The 20,865-nt window shown below is 53.5% G+C and overlaps 1 protein-coding gene across 1 annotated transcript in view; it reads right to left on the reverse strand.

Annotated features, from left to right (window-relative positions):
• Positions 1–2,964: 2,964 nt before the first annotated feature.
• The window catches only part of SVOP (SV2 related protein), a 53,815-nt gene continuing 35,914 nt past the window's right edge, over positions 2,965–20,865 (reverse strand). The window contains exons 10-17 of the mRNA XM_062182312.1: positions 20,661–20,789; positions 16,610–16,683; positions 13,384–13,460; positions 11,312–11,419; positions 9,537–9,648; positions 8,632–8,713; positions 4,350–4,439; positions 2,965–3,171 (exon numbers count right to left, since the gene is read on the reverse strand). Of these exons, the coding sequence (XP_062038296.1) occupies positions 2,965–3,171; positions 4,350–4,439; positions 8,632–8,713; positions 9,537–9,648; positions 11,312–11,419; positions 13,384–13,460; positions 16,610–16,683; positions 20,661–20,789 (879 nt within the window). The remainder of the gene's footprint in view (positions 3,172–4,349; positions 4,440–8,631; positions 8,714–9,536; positions 9,649–11,311; positions 11,420–13,383; positions 13,461–16,609; positions 16,684–20,660; positions 20,790–20,865) is intronic.

The raw sequence follows: 20,865 nt of genomic DNA on the forward strand, positions 1-20,865 counted from the left end.
GCTGGCCCCTCCCTAGTCCTTAATCCAGTCAGGTACACGCCCAAGATGGGGCACTGGAAAGACTCTGCTCATTCCTGACGATCCGTCTCCACCCCCAGGGTTTTCTCCATCTGGGTTTTTGACAAAGAACCTGGGAAGGCTGGGGTGTCTTGGACCAGCGATGCTCAGGCCATTGCGCTGTGTCTCTTCCCATGTCCCCTCATCCCCTGGGTTCTTCATGAAGTATCTGCTGTGAGGCTGGCCAGCCTAAGCTAAGCAGAGGGAGAGAGCCAAGACCTAAAACTCTCTCTTAACAACCATGCAACACCATCAGCAACGACCACACTGATGTGGGTCAAAGCTTATTCCATTCTAACTGGGTACCAGGCTCTGTGTCCAGCTTTTGCACACATCTCTCTCTGAATCCTCACAAACACCCCACAAAGTAGCTGCTCCCCCCATTTCACAGATGGGAAGTTTGGCTTTGGCTTGGCCCAGCCCTGGCTGTTGTGGCCAACTGGGGAGCAAACCAATAGATGAAAGATTCTCTGTCTCTCTGCCTTTTGAATGAATAAATAAAAAGTTAAAAAGGAGAAAATCGTTCAAATAAAACGAGACACTCTCATCTAAGTGGCCACAACATCAGAGAGAACCATCCACGTGTTCCTTAGAATATGGGAAATAGCAAAGGGAAGGAACCGCCCCGGTCACGTCTACACCGAATGGTCTCATCTCCTGCGATCTTTGCTCACGCCGAGAGAAGCAGACGACGTTTCCCTTCGTGGAAACAGGAGACCTTCCAACGAGAGCGTGCAAGATCCGACACGCGCACCTCTGGTTCAAAGACCCCTGTGTCTCTGAGGCTCCCAGGACTTGGTGCGGCTCTCATGTCATTCAATAACATTGATTTTCAGGAAAAGGGCAGGGAAGCTAAAGGTTTTTCAGCTTTCTCTTTCTTTAGTCGAAGAAGCCCTCAACTACAGTTCCCTTGACACTGGTCGCTGCCCACCCGGCCCTCCTGCCCTGCCCTGCCCAGCCCCCACACCATTGGGTTATTTGAGGGCAAAGGGAAGCAACACAATCAGCCAGCAGGGTCTGACCAGCTGGAAGGCCAAAAAAAAAGGCAAGCAAAGATTCTGTGTTGCCCAGCAGAGCTCAGCTGTCCAGAAGTAATTAGAGCTACAGCCACTTGAGGTTCAAGGAAATGTGGACTTTAGAGAGAGGCAGTTTTGCCAAGCTGCCTGCCCTCTGACTACCGGGGTGCAGGGCGCCACGACCCAGACTTCAGGAACACGGGGTGTGTGCCATTGAACCAGGCCTCAAGAAGTGGTCCACGGTCGTCTCCATAGCTTCACAGCTTCAGAACAAACCTCTGTCCGAGCCATGGTGCTGGCCGTGGCTGTGCAGTGCCCCTGTCCCCCCCCACACACTGGGCAGCAGGTTATCACCTTAAAGCAGGAGGTCACCTTGGGTGGATGCAGAGCGAGCCAGGCCGTGTGACAAATGAACAAACAGTCCCTTGCAATGTCCATCACCAACGTGTTTTAATAAGAGATGAACACACGCACACGCATACATACACACGCACGCACACACACGCACACACTTGGCTTCCTTGCAAGGGTCACTTCACGAAGAGGCTCAGTCTTCCCTGGCCTTTGAGGGCATCGGGCAGCTTCTTCCATCCTGCTCTAGGTCCTTGACCTTCACCTTCACCATGGGGGCAAAGAGCACATAAAGCAAATCCCACAAGTGGATGCAGGCCACTAAGACTTAGCCCCAAGCCCTTCCTCCCAGGGCCAACCCCGAGCCCAGCAGGCCTCTTTCCTGCTCCCATGAACAGGGACACAAGTCACGCATCTGGGACCTCCTAGTCCTCCACACTCCATGGCAAGGGTGCTGTGGGCTCCAGTGCTGGGACCCCAGGAGCTGCCTCTGTGCAAAGACCAAGCCAGCCCTCGACAGATGGGGTTGGCACGGGAACCAGGACAGAGGGGCCAGCTTGGCATCAGGGCTCCCTGGCGCCAGCCCTGGGGGGAGCTGGTGGCTGGTGTGGCATCCTTTGGGTGTGGCCACCCAATCGGCCATCTGCTTGTGCACAAAATCCACAGCCCTGACACCCGTGTCGACCCAAGAGTCACCACCACCACCCGGGCAGGGGCCAGGAGAGAAGCCCAGCGTTGCCTCTGCTGCCTCCTCGGGTGTCCTGCTTTGGCCTTGGGCTTGAGCCTCATCTCCTTTTGGCATCAAGCTCCTTGGTCCCAGGGGAATAACAGCTTTCTGAGCTCGTTGTCTGGCACAGGTTCAGCCAGCCCCAGGGACACCTCTCTGAACTCCCTGGGGGCAGAGACAGCCACTGCAGAGGGAGGCAAACGGGGGCACCAGCTCCAGTTCAAGTGCAAGTCCACCTGCCAGGCTCTCGCCACTCAGGCTCTGGAGAGGCGGAGGGAGGGGCCCATGCTCCAGGGAGCAAGTGTTTCCCTGACCCAAGAAAAACTGCTCGGGTCACCTGCGACTTCAAAGCAGAAAGCCTGGGGCCGGGGGTGTAGAGAAACCTACTGAACAGGTCTGGGTGGTGGATGGCAGGTGTCACAGGGGTCTGGGCCTGGGCCGGATCTGCAGAGATCTTCCAGCTGCTGTTCACCAGGGATGTGACCCAGTGACTCTGGGTGGTGGCTGCTGGGCTGCCGATGTCCCTGGACCCTCCCATGGCAGTGGTTTCCCCATGCAGACCCACAGGTTATGAACAAAGCTTCCCCGACACATACAGAGAACCCCTGGAGCAAACGCCTCCCCAGCCCCTGGTGGATCGCAATGAAGATGAGCAAACCGAGTCAGGACACAAAACCCTGTTGGTCCAAGTGGTCCTCTTGGGTGAGTTCTTGATGTCGGCAGTGACCATCAGTGTCCCCAGCAGGGCTGCACCAGCCCCCTGGGCTCCACAGCCTCAAAGACCAGCTCAGCCCCCCAGTGGTCACTTGGTCACTATTCCTGAGAGCCAGAGTTTGACCTGGTGACACCCGGACCGTGCGTCCCTCGGCCGACCATCTCCTGGCCCCACTCCCGGTGGCTGGACTCCTGCAGGCCACGACCTTTGGTCTCGATGGGCAAAAAGCAGGATGCCAGGGCGGCCAGGAGGCAGCAGCCGCTGTAAACCGCCAAAGTCAGGTACACGGAGGATTCTAGCATCACCTGGAGGAGGGGGGGGAGGGGAAGAGGCAGGTCGGTGAGAATGCCCGTTCTGAAGCTCCGCATTCTATGCGCCCATTCTTCGAGCTCAGGACTTTGCTCCCATTTTACAGAGGGGAAAATGGAGGCTCCAGGGGGCCCAGTAGCACGCCCAAGTTCATATACATCATAAGGATAGGGCTGGGATTTGAACTCACACTCCTGAGGCTGAATGCCCAATGCTACCCTGTATCGTGGAACCACGCACCCGTGCCAACTCCCCAGCTTCGGGCACAGGGCAGACCAGGAGGCGGTGGACTCCTGTTTTCTCCTCTGTCAGATGGGCAGAGGGGGCAGTATCCCTTGCTAATGAGAGGATGCCTGGGGAGCCCTTGGCATCAAGCAGGCTCTCAACCAATGTTGGGAGTGACAGGCAGCAAAGGGCCCCAAACAAACAAACACACAAACAGAAACCAAAGCTGAGTCCTGAGCTCAAACAAGTATTGGAATTCTGTTTACCTGACATATTTAGAAAAGGCAAACCCACAGACACCGGAAGTGGATGGCAGGGTGCTAAGGACTGGGGGATGGGGTGGAGAGAGGAGACCGGGGGCGGCTGGGGAGTGGACGCAGGGTTCTAGCTCAAGGTGATGGAGGTGTTTTGGGACGAGCTAGAGGTGGCGGTTGTACAACCTTATATGTGCTGAATGGCACCAGATCATTCGTGTGAAAACAGTGCATTTAATGTGCGTAACTTTTACCGTGATAAAACATTGATATGAACAGAAAAAAATTTCAGATATGTGAAAAGACTTAATAAGATCCCCAGCCACGGATAGAAACGCTTCAATGCACACAGAGTCACAAACTTCCACAACCACACCAGACTCAGAAAGCAGGCACGGGGACATTTGTGTGCATCTGCACGGTTAGAGGTCACATCGCCTGGCAGCTTCAAGGTCGTCTGCTCGGGGGGCACCTGGGCTTGAGCCCTGGCATGTCTACTTCCCAGCCGTGGGAGCCTGGGCGGGTCTCTTTCCCCTTCTGAGCTGTTTCCTCGTGCACACGCCACATTTCTTTTCTCAGAGGGTGTGTGGCGTGAGGCGCACAGATGCCTCTGCAGAAGACCGCACACATGGGGACTGCTTGCCGGGCACTGGGTTCTGCCACACACCACCTCCTGTATCCAGGGCAACGCCTACCTGAGCAATGAATGGAGTGATGAGCGCACCCACTCTCGCCATGCCGCTGCAGGTGCCCAGGCCCAGCGCCCGTGTCGCCGTCGGGTACACCTGAAACACACCAGCCAGAGGTGGGCTTGGGAACACACAGACATCCCTCTGTCCCCTGCAGCTTGGGACCGACCCTCCCCTACAGGTCTGAAGTCCTGGCAAATCCCTCAGGCTTGCGGGGAGATTCTTATCTGAAAGGGGATATGGGCGGTTCAACTGAGAAAGCCAGCCAGAGGCCGAGCTGAGGATGGGAGCACAACACGGGGGTCCTCCCTGCCATGGGTGGTCCCCCAAGGACTCCTCTGCACACCAGAGCCAGAAAGGGCCCTCCCTGCCCCTACACTTGGGTTTACCCAGAAATTCTGATCACAGGCATTCAAGGAGTTTTGTCAAGAGACTGGAGGAGGTACATTCTCAGTTTGCACATGGGGGTGGCCACGTGCCCAGTTCCTTCCTAAGCCAAGTTTGGAGGGGCTATGCGTCTTGCAGGCCAAGGTGCTTAAGGAGGCGGTGTGTCGTCTGCACTCCGTTCTCCCATCTTCGGGCTGGAAGGAGGACTCCATGGCCCTAAGACATAGAGAGGTCCTCAACCTTCATGCCAAGGACATCTTGGAAGGGGCTGCTCTCTGTGGTGGGTACCGTTCAGGGCATCACAGGAGGTGGGCAGCACCCCTGGCCTCCACCTGCCTCTATCTGCTTGATGCCAGTGGCATTTCTCTCCTCCCCATGCCCCACTGCCAGTCCAGGGCAACCGAGACATCTCCAGACACTGCCCAGTGTTTTCCTGTGCACCGGCAGCACCACCGGATGATGGAGTCACAAGAGGCGAGGAGCCTGGGTCCCTGAATCCCATGGGGAAGGGACCTCTGCTGTGTCCATGCCTGCACTTCCGGAGGCGTTCACTGGGGACGCTAGCGCATCTCTAACAAATACAATGCTGGGGTAGGAGGGTTGAAAAGAACAGAAACAAAAAGGGGGAAAACACCCAGCTCCTAGGACCCAGCACTCAGAGAGTTGTCACATGTTCATGCAAATCCTTCTAGTTTTGTTTTCTGGAATTATATATACATCTATCTTCATTTATTTATTCATTCAACAACTACTTTTTGAGTGCATACCATGTATATCTCTATATACTTTAATTCATATAATTTCATAAATAAAATACATAAATGGATTCTTGGGAAAAGTCAGTTCCTCAATTCTGTTTTGATCTAGTTCCTCTGCCAGGAAAATTCTTCCTGAAGGACCAAACTATGGATGAAGTTTGGTATGTATCTTCCCAGCTATGTCCATATATATATATACGTATATACATATATATATACGTATATGTATATATATATATATATATATATACATCTCGCAGCATTTACAAAATGTATAAATGCTAACATACCATATATATTCTTCACTGTGCCTTTTCCTTTCAGCAATATATTGTAAAATCTCATGCACATAGATATACATTGATAGACAAGGGTACTTCAAAAAGCTTGTGGGAAATGGAATTGGGGCTGGTGCTGTGGTGTAGTGGATAAAGCCACCTCCTGCAGTACCAGCACCCCATGTGGGCACCAGTTCGAGTTCTGACTGTTCCACTTCTGATCCAGCTCTCTGCTATAGCCTGGGAAAGCAGTGGAAGATGGCCCAAGTCCTTGGGTCCCTGCACCCATGTGAGAGACCCAGAGGAAGCTCCTGGCTCCGGATCGGCACAGCTCCTCCGTTGCGGCCATCTGGGGAGTGAACAGTTGGGACCGAAGACCTCTCTCTCTCTCTTTCTCTCTGCCTCTGCCTCTCGGTAACTCTGCCTTTCAAATAAATAAATAAATCTTAAAAAAAGGAAAATGGAACTAAAAGATTGTTTTGCTTCAGAAATTTTTGAAAGCCATGCATTCTAAGCATCTTCAAAAAGTTCGCAGAGAGGCAGGTTTTTGGTGCAGCTGTTAATACACAGCAGGATGTCTGCAGCCCATGTTGGAGTGCCTGGGTTGAGTCCTAGCTCCACTTCCAAGTCCAGCTTCCCGAGAACGCTCACCTTAGGAGGAAGAGGTGTCACTCCAGTGCGTGGCTCACTGCTATCCATGCAGGAGACCTGGATGGAGCTCATGGATTTTTTTTTTTTTTTTTTTTTGACAGGCAGAGTGGATAGTGAGAGAGAGAGACAGAGAGAAAGGTCTTCCTTTTTGCCGTTGATTCACCCTTCAATGGCCACTGCGGCCGGCACATCTCGCTGATCCGAAGCCAGGAGCCAGGTGCTTCTCCTGGTCTCCCATGGGGTGTAGGGCCCAAGCACCTGGGCCATCCTCCACTGCCTTCCTGGGCCACAGCAGAGAGCTGGCCTGGAAGAGGGGCAACCGGGACAGAATCTGGCGCCCTGACCAGGACTAGAACCCAGTGTGCCAGCACCACAGGCAGAGGATTAGCCAAGTGAGCTGAGGCGCCGGCCGCTCCTGGTTTTTGCCTTTGGTCTGGTCTGGCCCTGGCTGTTGTGGGCATTTGAAGACTGAACCAGTAGATGAAAGATCTCTCTGTCTCACTGTTTTTTTTTTTTTTGTTTTTTTTTTTTAAGATTTATTTATTGTATTTGAAAGAGTTAGAGAGAGAGAAGGAGAGAGAGATAGAGAGAGATCTTCCATCCACTCGTTCACTCCTCAGATGGCTGCAATGGCCAAGGCTGAGCCACCAGGAGCCAGGAGCCCCAGCTGGGTCTCTTATATGGGTGGCAGGGGCCCAAGCACCTGGGCCATCTTCTGCTGCTTTTCTCAGGCCATTAGCAGGGAGCTGAATTGGAAGTGGAGCAGCTGGGTCTCGAACCCAGAACCCATGAGATGTCAGCATAGTAGGCAACACCTTTACCCACTATGCCACAATGTCAAACCGTCTTTCTGACTTTTAAGTGGAATGAAAGTTGATAAATTTTTTAAAAATTTAAGTTCATGTTTCAAAAATGTATATTGTAAAAAAACACTATACAGGGATTTCAAAATTTTTTATATCAAATTAAATTTATATTTGAATCTCATTTTCCATAAACTATTTGAAGTATTCTCACTTATCCCCTTCTTTAAAAGGTTTATTCATTTATTTTATTTGAACAGCAGAGCGACAGAGAGATCTCTGTTTGCTGGTCCACTCCCCAAATGCTCACAATACCTGGGGGTGGGCCAAGCCGAAGCCAGGAACCAGAAACTCCATCTGTACGGTGGCAGTTCCCCCAGTCACCGTCTACCTTGCGAGCGCTGGAGCACGGCTCTGCCGCCTGTTGGCTTCCCTGACCCCTGCCTCACACCGCTGAGCCAGCCCCTTGCTGGAGCTCTTCTCGGTTTCACAATTTGCCTGAGGCAGGCACCAACATCTGAATTCAGCTCTCAGCCACCAGGGCGCTGGTTCCAGGACCGCATGGGTACAGAACCCCACAGAGACTCAAGTTCTCTCTGTAAACTGCCTGATGGCGTACTTGCAAATAAACTGTCCAAGTCCTCCCACACTGCAGATCCTCCCTGGCTTACTTAGAGCACCCAAGACAACGCCCACGCCATGGAAACGGGCGTTGTCTGTATTTATAGGATAATGGCAAGGAAAAACCGTCTGTCGGTGTCAGTCCAGAGATAGTCACTGTAGATCTGCCTCTGTTCTCCAGCCAGAGTTGGCTTAGGAAAAAAAAAAACCAGACATGGAACTACTCGGTAGGGTCTCCTCCACGCGGGGGGAACGTGGGGCCCTTTCATTCTGGGCCTACACAGTTCTGTAACGTTTGGGACCGTGACACCAGGCCTTAAGTTTTTTTGTTTGTTTGTTTTTGTTTTTGACAATGAGAGAGAGAGACAGAGAGAAAGGTCTGCCTTCCGTTGGTTCACCCTCCAATGGCCACTGCGGCCGGCACATCACGCTGATCCGAAGCCAGGAGCCAGGTGCTTCTCCTGGTCTCCCATGGGGTGCAGGGCCCAAGCACCTGGGCCATCCTCCACTGCACTCCCGGGCCACAGCAGAGAGCTGGCCTGGAAGAGGGGCAACTGGGACAGAATCTGGCGCCCCAACTGGGACTAGAACCCGGGGTACCGGTGCCGCAGGCGGAGGATTAGCCTGGTGAGCCGCGGCGCTGGCCTCCGGGCCTTAAGCTTTTACACACAGGAACAAAACGATCAACACCTAAGCGGGCATCCTGAAGGGCTTCCCGGCCACTACTCAGTTGCAAGGACACTCAGGCTGGTGTTTCCGGAGCTGGGGCGCCCCCAGGCACTCCTCCTACCTCGGGTGTGTAAACATAGGCCGCTTGGAAGCCTCCGGAAATGAACGCCCTCGCGATGAACAGGAGCAGAGTGAGCACATTTCTAGGGAGGGGAGAGAGAGCAGAGGAGTCGTCATGTTGCCTGTCAGCTGCTTTCCCCAGGGGCAGAATGTGCATCCGGGCAATCTGCAAAGATCGCCATCGCCCCACGCAACACACGCCCGTGCACACCAGGGGGCACACACACCACTCACTCCCCAGAGCATCAGGCTGAGTGATGGGGATGTCGTCGGCAGTGCCCGGGTTTGGGAGAAGCGATCTAAGTAACCCAAAGGAGGGACCCTAAGTAACTCAGGGAGGAGCTCGTAGGGGCTGGAATGGAGCCAAGAGCCACTTGAGTTCGGGAAAGGAAGCGGCCACTCAGTGATTTCCGGATAATCCTGATCCCAGCTCTCTGCTCCACGGCTGCCATGACTGCCCAGGACCCCAGCATTTCAGGGTCTCAGCTGCATCTCCCGGCCTTCAAGCTCTGGCTCAGAGATGCCTCTGTGGGTTTGATCTGGGGGCTTCCGCAGGCCCAGGGAGGCAGAGGCCACTCCCATACTTTGAGGCTCTTGTTAGATGGAAAAACGGGGACAGGCCTGAAAGGCCTGCACAACAGGGCCTCTCTGTGACGAGGTCTATTTCAGGTGAGCAAATCAGTACTTCTAAAAGATCCGTCAGTTACACAGCAGCGTGCCCAATCAGGCAGCTCGGGAGACGAGGCCAGAAGTCTACCCTGGATGTCTTTAGAGGAAAACCAGGCCCCAGATACCCTCCAGCCCCCCACCAGGGGCTCCCACCTTGAGCCTGAGCTTTGGCTACCAGTGGGGCAGCCACAAGCCTCGTGTGGGACTGGGCCCCCCACCCCTCCGCCGCAGACCCACCTTCCAACACAGATGAACAGCAGGAGGCTGCAGAAGGAAAAGACGACGAAGCACAAGGCCATGGTCTTCTTGCGGCCCAGGCGGTCGATGATCCACAGAGTCACCAGGACACCTGCCAGGGGGCGGGGGCAGGTGGGCAGCTCTGGTGGGGCTAGGTGTTCCTCCCCGCCGAACACAGCAAAAGTGCTGGGAGGTCCCCCTGGGGACTAGGCTATAGAGCACCTGACTTCCAACTTGCCAGTATTCAGACACTCTCTCTCTCTCTCTCTCTCTCTCTCTCTCTCTCTCTTTCTCTCTCTCTCTCTCACAGCCATGGGCATGAGCGTGGGAGCAGGCTCTGCCCCTGTCGGGCGCTCGGATGTGATCCCACGTCCCGAGCTGAATCCTTGATGGAGGCCAGGTGAGACACACTGAAGCACCAGACTCTGGACGCTGCTCCCAGGGTCCTGACCCACAGCAACTGTGGCATCATGACGGTGCCAGTCTGAGCCCCGGGATTCGGGCACAACCTGGCCATAGAGGATGAGTACACGCCTCAGGGCGCATTCACTGAGTTCAGACCGCTCACGTAGTCTCGGGCCAGTTCCTCACCTTCTCTGAGCCTCAGTTTGTTCATGTGTTAAATGGGACTGAAAAAATACCCTACTCTCCCTGACTAAGTGGAAGCAAGAGGGCAGAATGTTTATTATTACCGACGATAATTAAACTTCTTGGGTTAAGCAGTCTTACATCTGTTATCTTGTTTAATCATCAAAGCAACCCTCTAAAATAAATGCTGGTAGCAGGTGCGAAGAAGCAGGTTAAGAAGCTCTTGTCCCCTAGCAGAGTGCCTGGGTTCAATCCCTGCTGCTGGCTCCTGACTCATTACCATCCTGCTAATGCAGACCCTGGAGTTGGGTTCTTGTCACCCGCGTGGGGGACCAGGATTGGGTTTTCAGCTCCTGGCTTCAGCCCCAGACCAGTCCACAGGGCTGTTGTGGGATTTGGGGAGGGAACCAGTGGACTGGAGCTCTGCCCCTCAAATAAATAAAAAATTAGCAAATCCTCACCCCGTCTATTCAATCCGTAAATTAAGTGCCTACTGTGTGCCAGGAACTATCCTAGGAGTTTGGGATGTGCAAGGGACCAAAAAGCAAATAAAATAAGCACAAGAGAAACGTGATTTTCAGAGAGAGCAAATCAGACACGGCGAGGGCTTAGAATAAGGGAACTGTTACAGGGCAGGCGGGGCCGAGGAGGGCGTGGTTACTGGCCCTTCGCTGACCGGCTCCCTGTCTTGCCTGTGATCTCTCCTGCTCACGTGCCCTCCCGGCATTGTAATGTCACCCATCACAAGGTCCTCACGAGAGGCACCCGTGCTCGAACCTCCGGAGCTGTGAGCGAAGTAAACCAGCCTCGGGTGTTTCATTGCAATCACAGAAGATGGACTGATCCATTCTGCTGCATTGCACGTTCGTCACACACAAAGCATCCACTCGAGTTCTTCCTCGTCCTCCCCGTGGGACTCGGCATCAAGGAGAACTGACACTGATTTGCTGCTCCTCCTGATTTCTGTAATGGTCTTTGTCTCTGACCCAGGGGTCTCGCGCCTTCTGCCAGCAGCCATGAGACCTGGAAGCCTAACTCGTTACCCTGCAAGGAGGGTAAAAACATCATCCCCTTCGTAGTCGCGACTGGGGGATTTGCTTCCAGGTGCACAGACGGAGCCACCAGGTAAATGGCCGTTGTCCACCCAGGTTTCCCCGTGCCGGCCTCGCCTTGCACGGACCGCTCACCTGGAAACTCCGAGAGGGTGGTCCACAGCAGGTCCATGTAGTCCTCCTCGCTCAGGTACTCGCACGCCAGGCTGCACTTCACCTCCACCGCCTTCTTCCTGCTGGAGACTGGGGGAGAGAGGAAGAGCCAGACACAGAGCCTTGGGTCACACCCGCCCGCTCCCCAGGCCTGCTTCCCCGGATGGGACACAGGTGGAGTGCCACAGGGAGAGCCCGGGGCAGGCGCTGTGGCGTAGCGGGTAAAGCTGCCACCTGCGATGCCGGCATCCCACATGGGTGTCGGTTTGAGTCATCGGTTTGAGTCCCGGCTGCTCCACTTCCGATCCAGCTCCCTGCTAATGGCCTGGGAAAGCAGTGGAAGATGATTCAAGTCCTTGGGCCCCTGCACCCACGTGGGAGACCCAGAAGGAAGCTCCTGGCTCCTGGTTTCGGTCTGGCCCAGCTTTCTGAGATGTACCCAGACCCCTGACCCTTGGAACTTTACTCACACCTCCCCACTCCCTTTAAGCAAATGACCCAACCTGACTCAACCCTAGCCAAGAGTAACCAGACTGATGTAACTCCCAACTGATTGGATGGTGACACAATGGCTTGAAAGCCCAGACACATGGACTTTTCTTTTGTCCCAGTCGTACAACAGGGTCACCTGGGGAGCTTTTCAACATTGCGCAGGCCTGGGCCTCAGCCCACCAGAGGTCCTGTTTAAATTGGTCTGGGCAGGATCGGAAAGCTCCCCAACCTGCTTCTCCAACACATTAGCACTGCTGTGGGGGATCGCACCCATATACCCTGAGGACTGTACTTCTGCTGGGTTCTTTAGGGGGTTTTCAGTGATCATTTTAACCTACAGGCAATTTCCACCTGACGTGCTGTTAGAAAAATGCAATTGGGTGGCAGCTCCAGTGTTCTGGGTTCCCTAGTGAGCAAACTGAAACCCAACTCCAAGTGATTTAGAAAATCAGAAGCTACCTCCCAGCCTCTTCTACTGTAAGGCAACTGCTCCTCTTTAATCAATCATTTTCTTCCCCTTGCTTCTGTGTGCACCTGCTGTGCAGGTTTATGGGAGGTCATTGTCTTGGCCTCTGGCATCAGGCCCTAGCAGCTCACTCCACATCAGAATGGAGTCCCTTGTGCCAAATGACCTAATCCAACTTTTCTTTGATAGGGAGCAGTTTTCCAAAAGCAGGTGATTCACAACGACCAATCAGAGAGGGCCTAGGTTACCTGCACTGGCCTAACCAGGAAGTCGCCTCTGCTTCACCACCATAAGGCGAGGGGCTTTGAATTGGCCAATCGGCTTTGTGTTCCATTTCTGCTCTCTTCAGCCCTTGGCCCCTGTGCCCCCTCCCCCAGCTCAGCTCATCAGCACACTCATTCTATTTTATAGAATGAAGCTTTGTCCAGTTCTAGAACAGCAAATAAAAGCCAATGAATGAATCTCTAACTTTAGTGTAATTTGGTCTTTTGGGACTTGGAAAAGTTCTCTCTTTGCATCCCTTCGGTGGAGCCCAGACCACTTGTAGTTTGGTACTTGCCCAACTCATGAATCACTATGCCCAAATCCACTCTAAAATTCCAATGTGTCTTAGTTTATCTTTATGAACCTTTTAAAAATTTATGTATGAGAAGGAGAGAGAGAGCTCCCAGCTACCAATTCACTCTCCAAATGCCTGTGACAGCTGGGGCTGGGCCAGGATAAGCCTGGAGCTGGGGACTCCAACCAGGTCATCCACGCAGGGGTCAGGAAACCATTGCCAATGCCTCCCAGTGTCTCCCTTAGCAGGAAGCTGGAGCTGGGGACTGAACCCAGGCACTCTAACACAGACATGGGCCTCTCGGCTCGCATCTCACTGCTCGGCTAAATGTCCGCCCAGTCTATCTTTTAGACGTGCTAACTTCAGGACCCAAACCCTGGCGCAAGGTGCCACTGTGCTAATGTGAGCTCCATCACGATCAGATTGTCCAGAACACACTGGGAACTGCCGAATTTGCCCCCGACCCTATTGGGGTGGGAGAGTGTGTGATGATCTCGGTGCAGGGGTGGGCGTGGTGGAGAGGAGGGTGGTACTCACTGCTGCAGACGTCGCCCGCCTGGAAGAGCTCTGTGGTCAGCAGCACGAGTCCATAGTAGGAGAACGCATTGGAAAACCTGCCAGGAAGCAAGAGGGAGGGGAGAAGAAGCCATCAGAGAAATGCCAAGTCCTGGGGAGGGACCTGTGTCTACAGCAGTGGGGACCCGTCTGGGGGTTTTACTGGAGGCTTTGGTCAGGTACCAAGCATAGTGACACAATGAAAGGAAGTGTCCTGTGTCCAGAAGCGTCCTTCCTCCAAGACTTGTCTACCCAACTGAATCGGGGGTGGGGGGGGAAGGTTTGGGAGACAGACATCGAGGAGAGCACAGCTCCACTGCCATCTGTCCTGGCGTCGGGGTCAGGCTGGCCAACTCGGGCATTGTGATTTTAAGACCTCAGGGTGGGATGGCACAGTTTCTGAATTCCTGGGTGACTCCAGAACTAGAACGCTCAAGTTTGCAGAACCAGAACCCCGTCATCGCAGGATACGGGGGAAGTCGGTCACCACCAGAAGCCGATGGCTGAGGTCCTTGGGTTCCAATCTGTGCCGGCCAGTGCAGCGACTGCTGGGTACACTAACACTCGTCTCTAATCAGGAGCACCAGGATTCAAGTACGGCCAGCCCAGCTTAATTACAGGCACCCAAAGCAAGCTATTCGCAACCCCTCCACAACACCCCTTCTAAAAATCCTGCGTACTCTACACATGTGTGGGCACACAGCAGGTGCTTACTAAATGCTTGATGAGTTGATTCAGGCTCTCAGGAATGTGAGGGCCAAGCTGGAGCCCAGGTGTGTACATTAGGTCTCCGTGTGTGACCCCACGTGGGACACTCCCCTGCTAAAGAGCACCTCCTCTCAAAGGTGAATTAGAAAACTGAGAACTGGTTTTATTTAAAAACAAACCCACAAAGCTTTAAGCCAGGCCAATTTTGAACATTGTTGATCCTCTCTGCGTACATGAATTGGCAGAGGGTCGAAAGAGTGGCGGAAATTCTACTGGTCTCGGAGTTGAAGGTCATTATTCTCCGCTAACGCCTCTCCCGCAGCCTCCTGCCCCTCTGTTCCTTCCGAGCTGAACAGGAACAGGACCGCAAGTTCTCGGAATTCCCATGTTGGCCAAATCAGTGGTTCCTAAAACATGGCCCAGGGGCCAGCCACAGTACCCAGGGCCCCATGGGCAGAGAGCAAGACACTGGCATGGAGTTAACTATTAAATCTTACTGAGTGAACCAAATTCCCTTCTATGTTTCCTGAAATTCCTCTGGATGCTATCCCGGCCTCATCGATGGGCCAATGTGTCCTCGACGCCTTCCTTTCCCTTCGTCTCTTGTTTTTCATGCTATTAGTTTTCAAAATTACATGTATCACCTTTTAAATATTTTTCATTTTTTTAACATTTATTTTATTTATTTGAAAGAGTTACAAAGAGAGGCAGAGACAGAGAGAGATGTCTTCCATCCGCTGGTTCACTCCCCAGATGGCCACAACGGCTGGAGCCAGGAGCTTCTTCCAGGTCTCCCATGCGGGCATAGGGGTCCAAGGACTTGGGCCATCTTCTACTGCTTTCTCAGTCCACAGCAGAGAGCCGGATCGGAAGAGGAGCAGCTGGGACTCAAACTGGTGCCCATATGGGATGCTGGAACCTCAGGCCAGGGCATCAACCCTCTGCGCCACAGCGCCGGCCCCAAATATTTTCATTTTAAACGCAGAGAGACAGAGACCTTTCATTTGCTGATTCACTTCACAAATGCTCACAGCAGCTAGGGCCAGGCCAGGCTAAATCCAGGAGCTGGGAACCCAACCCCCTCCCATGTGGGCAGCAGGGTCCTGAGTACTTGGGCCATTGCCTGCTGCCTCCCAGGGTACACATTAGCAAGAAGCTGGGACTGGAAGCGGAGCCAGGACTTGAACCCAGGCCCTCTGATGTGAGATGTGGGTACTCCCAAGAGGCCCCAAGCGCCCAGCCTGTGTGTCTCCTAAGTCTAAGTCCTTGGTACCGTGGCAGCCCCAAGAGCGCCTCGTCTCTACGGATGCCAGGTAAAGCAGAGGAACGCATCCTCCGTGTCCCAGGTCTCACTCTCCGTGGTTTTAGTTACCTGCAGCCAACCATGGTCTGAAAATATTACATGGAAAATTCCAGAAACAATTCATCAGTTTTGACTTGGGGACTGCTCAGAGTAGCTCATTGGAGTCTCTCGCTACCCTGTTCTGTCGCGAGTCATCTCCTCACCCAGCGTGTCCGCATTGTGTCCACTACCCGCCCACTGGTTGCTTAGTAGCTGTGTTGCTTATCAGATCGACTGTCACATTACAGGGCTTGTGTTCAGGTAACTCGTGTTTGACGTAATAAAGTTAAGCTGCCGCCTGCAACACCACCATCCCATATGAGCACCAGTTTGAGTCTCAGGTGCTGCACTTCCAATCCAGCTCCCGCTAATGTGCCTGGGAAGACGGCCCAAGTACATGGGCTCCCGCCACCCATGTGGGAGGCCCGGATGGAATTCCTGGCTCCTGGTTTCGGCCAGGTTGAGACCTCGGTATTGCAGCCATTCAGGGAATGAACTAGTGGATGGAAGATCTCTCTCTCTCTCTCTCTCTCTCTCTCTCTGTAACTGTGCTTTTCAAATAAACACATAATTCTTTGAAAACCATTAATGGCTCCAAACAGCAAGAACACTGATGCTGGCAGTGTGGAGGCTCCAAAGAGGAGCCGAAAGGGCAGCTCTCGTCTTACGGACAGAGATCAGCAGCTGCGCTTGCTGAGATCTGCGGTCAGGACGCGTCCTCTGCCCGTGAACGCTGAGGAAGGGGCGCGCCCCGTGCCGGCTGTGCCGCTGCACCTGCCACTTCAATGCGATGGCTGCAACATCAGAATCCACTGAGCTAAGGTTACCCAAGCTCTACCTCTCAGTGCTTCCGGTACTCTCCACGGCTCCCGGCAGCCCCTGGGGATCTCAGAACGTGTCCCCCAGAGATAAGGGAGGACCACTGGAGGAAGTTTCCTTTGTAAGAACTCTCCTCTAAGTCATTGGTGAGTCAAGTTTGAAAAAATCAAAGAAATAACCGTTCAGGTGATCACCCGGGTACCGCAAAGGCCAGATGTGCAAACCGCTGACGTCATCAGCAAACGGTGCCTCGGCCCACGGGCGCTCCCAGCAGGGAATTAAGACAAAAGCCCTGCCTGGACGCAGGGCAGGGGTCACGGCGGTCAGCAGGGCTCTCACCATATAAACCACAGCAGCAGCGTCGTCCATCGGAAGTGGGGGGTGAAGAGGTCGCGCATTTTGCCTCGGTCTGCCTGTTGTGAGACAAGGACATGGGTTTAATCTCCCCCTCCATGCTGTCCAGCACCAGCGGGCGGCCTGGACAGGGGGGCTCAGGGAACCCAGGGCTCAGATCCACAGCACTCAGAACCCAGTTCTTCCAGCCAGGACCCACCCAAGGGTCTGATCCCAGAAGATGGAGCCATCCCACGTCACTCACCCCGGAAACCCAACATGGCTCTGGGGCGGTCCCAGGGGCCCAGGGAGCAGGAAAACAGTCCAAGGGAGTCCCACCATCACACACACACACACACACACATACACACATACATACACACATACACATACATATACATACACTGTCTCACACACATATACACACGTTGTCTCACACACATACACTCTACTCACACACTAACGCACACACGCTCTCACAATACGAATGCACACAACACTCATACTCACACATGCACACACATACACACTCACACACACGTGTTTGCTCTCTCTCACACACACATGCACACACACTCAAACTCACTCTTCCTCCCCCAAATCTGCTCTAGGCCAGCGTGACAGTTACTGTGCTCAAAAACCAATTCACCTAAGGCCAATTTGCCAATAGATTGATTTGCTCAGTGACTCACTTGCCAATTTTTTGTAAAGATTTATTTATTTGAAACGCAGCGTTACACACAGAGAGAGATAGAGACAGAGACAGAGAGATCTTCCATTTGCTGGTTCACTCCCCAAATGGCCACAATGGCCAGGGCTGGGCCAGGCCAAAGCCAGGAGCTTCTTCTAGGTCTCTCACAAGGGTACCAGGGCCCAAGCACTTGGACCATCTTCTGCTGTTTTCCCAGGCACATTAACAGGGAGCTGGATCAGAAGTGGAGCAGCCGGGACTGGAACCAGCGTCCATAATTGGATGCCAGTGTCTTACAAGACAACTTAAATTGCTATGCCACAAAACAAGCCCACTTGCCAATTTTATATATTTGCAAAGTATCGCTCTTTTGTTCTATATTGTTCTTTTAAAATTATATTCCACAGTTGTGATTATATTCTTTTTAGGGATATTTTAAAAAACAAATTGTTCTTAATTGCACTTTGAGAAGTTGTTGCTGTTTAAAAATATTGAAAGGTGGCCGGCGCCTTGGCTCAACAGGCTAATCCTCCGCCTTGTGGCGCCGGCACACCCGGGTTCTAGTCCCGGTCGGGGCACCGATCCTGTCCCGGTTGCCCCTCTTCCAGGCCAGCTCTCTGCTGTGGCCAGGGAGTGCAGTGGAGGATGGCCCAAGTGCTTGGGCCCTGCACCCCATGGGAGACCAGGAGAAGCACCTGGCTCCTGCCATCGGATCAGCGCGGTGCACCTGCTGCAGCGCGCCGGCCGTGGCGGCCATTGGAGGGTGAACTAATGGCAAAAGAAGACCTTTCTCTCTGTCTCTCTCTCTCACTGTCCACTCTGCCTGTCAAAAAAAATAAAGAATAAATAAATAAATAAAATTAAAAATTTAAAAAATAAAAATATTGAAGGTAAAAAAATAAATAAATAAAAGGAGGGGTTGCCTAGTGGTTAAGACTCTGGACTGGGGAGCCAGAGCTGTGGTGCTGGCATCCCATATGGATGCTGGTTCAAGTCCCGGCTGCTCCACTTCCAATACAGCTCCCTGTTAACGCTCTGGGGAAAGCAGCAGAAGATGGCCCAAGTCCCTGCACCTATGTGAGAGACCTGGAAGAAGCTCCCAGCTCCTGGCTTCAGATCAGCCCAGCTCTGGCCATTGCAGCCATTTGGGGAGTGAACCAGCAGACAGAAAACCTGTGTGTGTGTGTGTGTCTACTGCTCTCTGTAACACTGCCTTTCAAATAGATAAAATAAAGAGACCTTGGATTGGGATGGTTGCCTCTCACATCAGAGGGCCTGGGTTCGAATCCCAGCTCCACTCCTGATTCCGACTTCCTGCTGATGTGCACCCTGGGAGGCAGGCAGCAGTGGCAGCTCCTGTGGTTCGGTGGCTCCGTCTACCTGGCTTTGGCTGTTATGCACTCTCCCCCCACCCCTTGATTCACAAATAAAATAAAATAAATAAAACTTTTTTAAAGTGAAAAAAAGATTACAGGTCATAGGCGGTTTAGTCTGCTAAGGAATATCGTCTTCATGGATAAAAGTACTTCTGTAATACATTCTTGAGTAAGAAGACAAATTCATTAGGTATTTATCGAACATATTTGAGAAGGTGTGTATTTTTTGAACGTATTTGGGAATAGATTCATGAAAATACTTAGAAATAGATTAAAGGGGGCTGGAGCCGTGGCGCAGTAGGTTAATCCTCCGTCTGCACCAGCATCCCACGTGGGCACCAGTTCTAGTCCTGGCTGCTCCTCTTCCAATCCAGCTCTCTGCTATGGCCCGGGAAAGCAGTACAAGATGGCCCAAGTCCTTGAGCTCCTGCACCTATGTGAGAGACCTGGAAGAAGCTCCTGGCTCCTGACTTCAGATCGGCACAGCTCCAGCCATTGCGGCCATTAGGGTAGTGAACCAGTGGGTGGAAGATCTCTCTCTCTCTCTCTCTCTCTCTCAAATAAATAAAATCTTTTTAAAAAAGAAATAGATTGATGGCACATTTATAGAAATAATACAGGTGCAGATGGACCAATGCACTTGGCCCTTGGTTCTATTCCCAATGCGAATGGCTGGGCTCCAGGACCCTCTGAGGACATGGACCCCACAGACGCTCAGTCCCTTATATACAACAACAGAGTGTTTAAGTAGAGAGAGGAATCTTGCACCTGCTGGTTCACTCCTGGCGGGGGCAGGCCAGGCGGAAGCCAGGGGCCAGGAACTCAATCCAGGTCTCCCACTGTGTGGTAGGGACCCAGGCACTTGAGTCATTGCTGCTACCCTCCAGGGTGCACGTGAACAGGCAGCTGGATGGGAACTGGATGTGAGGCTCAACCCCGGGTACTCCCGATGCGTGTTGTGGGCGTCCCAAGCCGTGTTGTAACCACCTCGCCAAACGCCCGCTCCATTGTCTGCCTGAGGATATTTCTCATGTTTCTGCAGGCTGCCCGGCTGACTCTTGTTTGTTTTTTGGTCTTGGTTTTTGTTTTTGACAGGCAGAGTGGACAGTGAGAGAGAGAGAGACAGAGAGAAAGGTCTTCCTTTGCCGTTGGTTCACCCTCCAATGGCTGCTGCGGCTGGTGCACCGCGCTGATCCGAAGCCAGGAGCCAGGTGCTTCTCCTGGTCTCCCATGCGGGTGCAGGGCCCAAGCACTTGGGCCATCCTCCACTGCACTCCCTGGCCACAGCAGAGAGCTGGCCTGGAAGAGGAGCAACCGGGACAGAATCCGGCGCCCCGACCGGGACTAGAACCCGGGGTGCTGGCGCCGCAGGCAGAGGATTAACCTATTGAGCCGCAGTGCCGGCCCTGGCTGACTCTTGAGGGCAGGGGCTGTGGCATTAAATCCATACCCTTCTCCCTCTGTGTGCAGTGTGCGTACCCACACACAGCAGGTGTTCATAAAACTTGGCTTTGTCCAGTGGTGGTGGTGGGGGTCTCTGATGGTGTTACCAGGCGAGCAATGCATCCCCTCCATTAGAGACGTCTACAGAGGGTGCAGCAGGACCCCTGGATCTGAGCACATCTCTTTCTAACATAGTTTTCTTGCACAGCTTTCCCAATCAATCACATCTGCCAGTCAGACTTCCTGGGGCTGAAAGGTGGAGTGGAAGCACACGTGGTCACAAGCCCCGCGTGCAGGCTTCACATTGCTCCGGTCCCTGGCTGCCTTCTCCCGGCAGCCTTTCTAGAACCAGGTGGTGGACAGACACACTGAATCACCAGGTTCCCCGCGCTGGTCTCCTACTGCCCACTGTGCCTCCATCCATCCGCTGCCCACCACACACACACACACACACATGTGTGCACCATCCCGGGCACCTACACTGCCCACATGCGTGCCCAAGCATTCACGGACCCCTGCATACACGTGGCCACGGGTGCGCACTGACCTGCCTGGAGAGGATGAGCTTCCCCAGGGGCATGGGCGCTCCGTTCTCCGTCGCTATCCTCTTCAAGGTGGCGATGGCCTTCTCCTGGTTCCCTGACAGCACATCGTACCTCGCGCTCTCGGGCAGCCACTGGGGAGGGGGAGCAGACAGGAGACCCGGGTGGGCCCGGTCAAGGCCAAACAGAGCACTCACTCCCCAGCCACCC

The sequence above is a fragment of the Lepus europaeus genome, chromosome 23 (assembly GCF_033115175.1).
Source record: "Lepus europaeus isolate LE1 chromosome 23, mLepTim1.pri, whole genome shotgun sequence".
NCBI classification, from domain to species: Eukaryota; Metazoa; Chordata; class Mammalia; order Lagomorpha; family Leporidae; genus Lepus; species Lepus europaeus.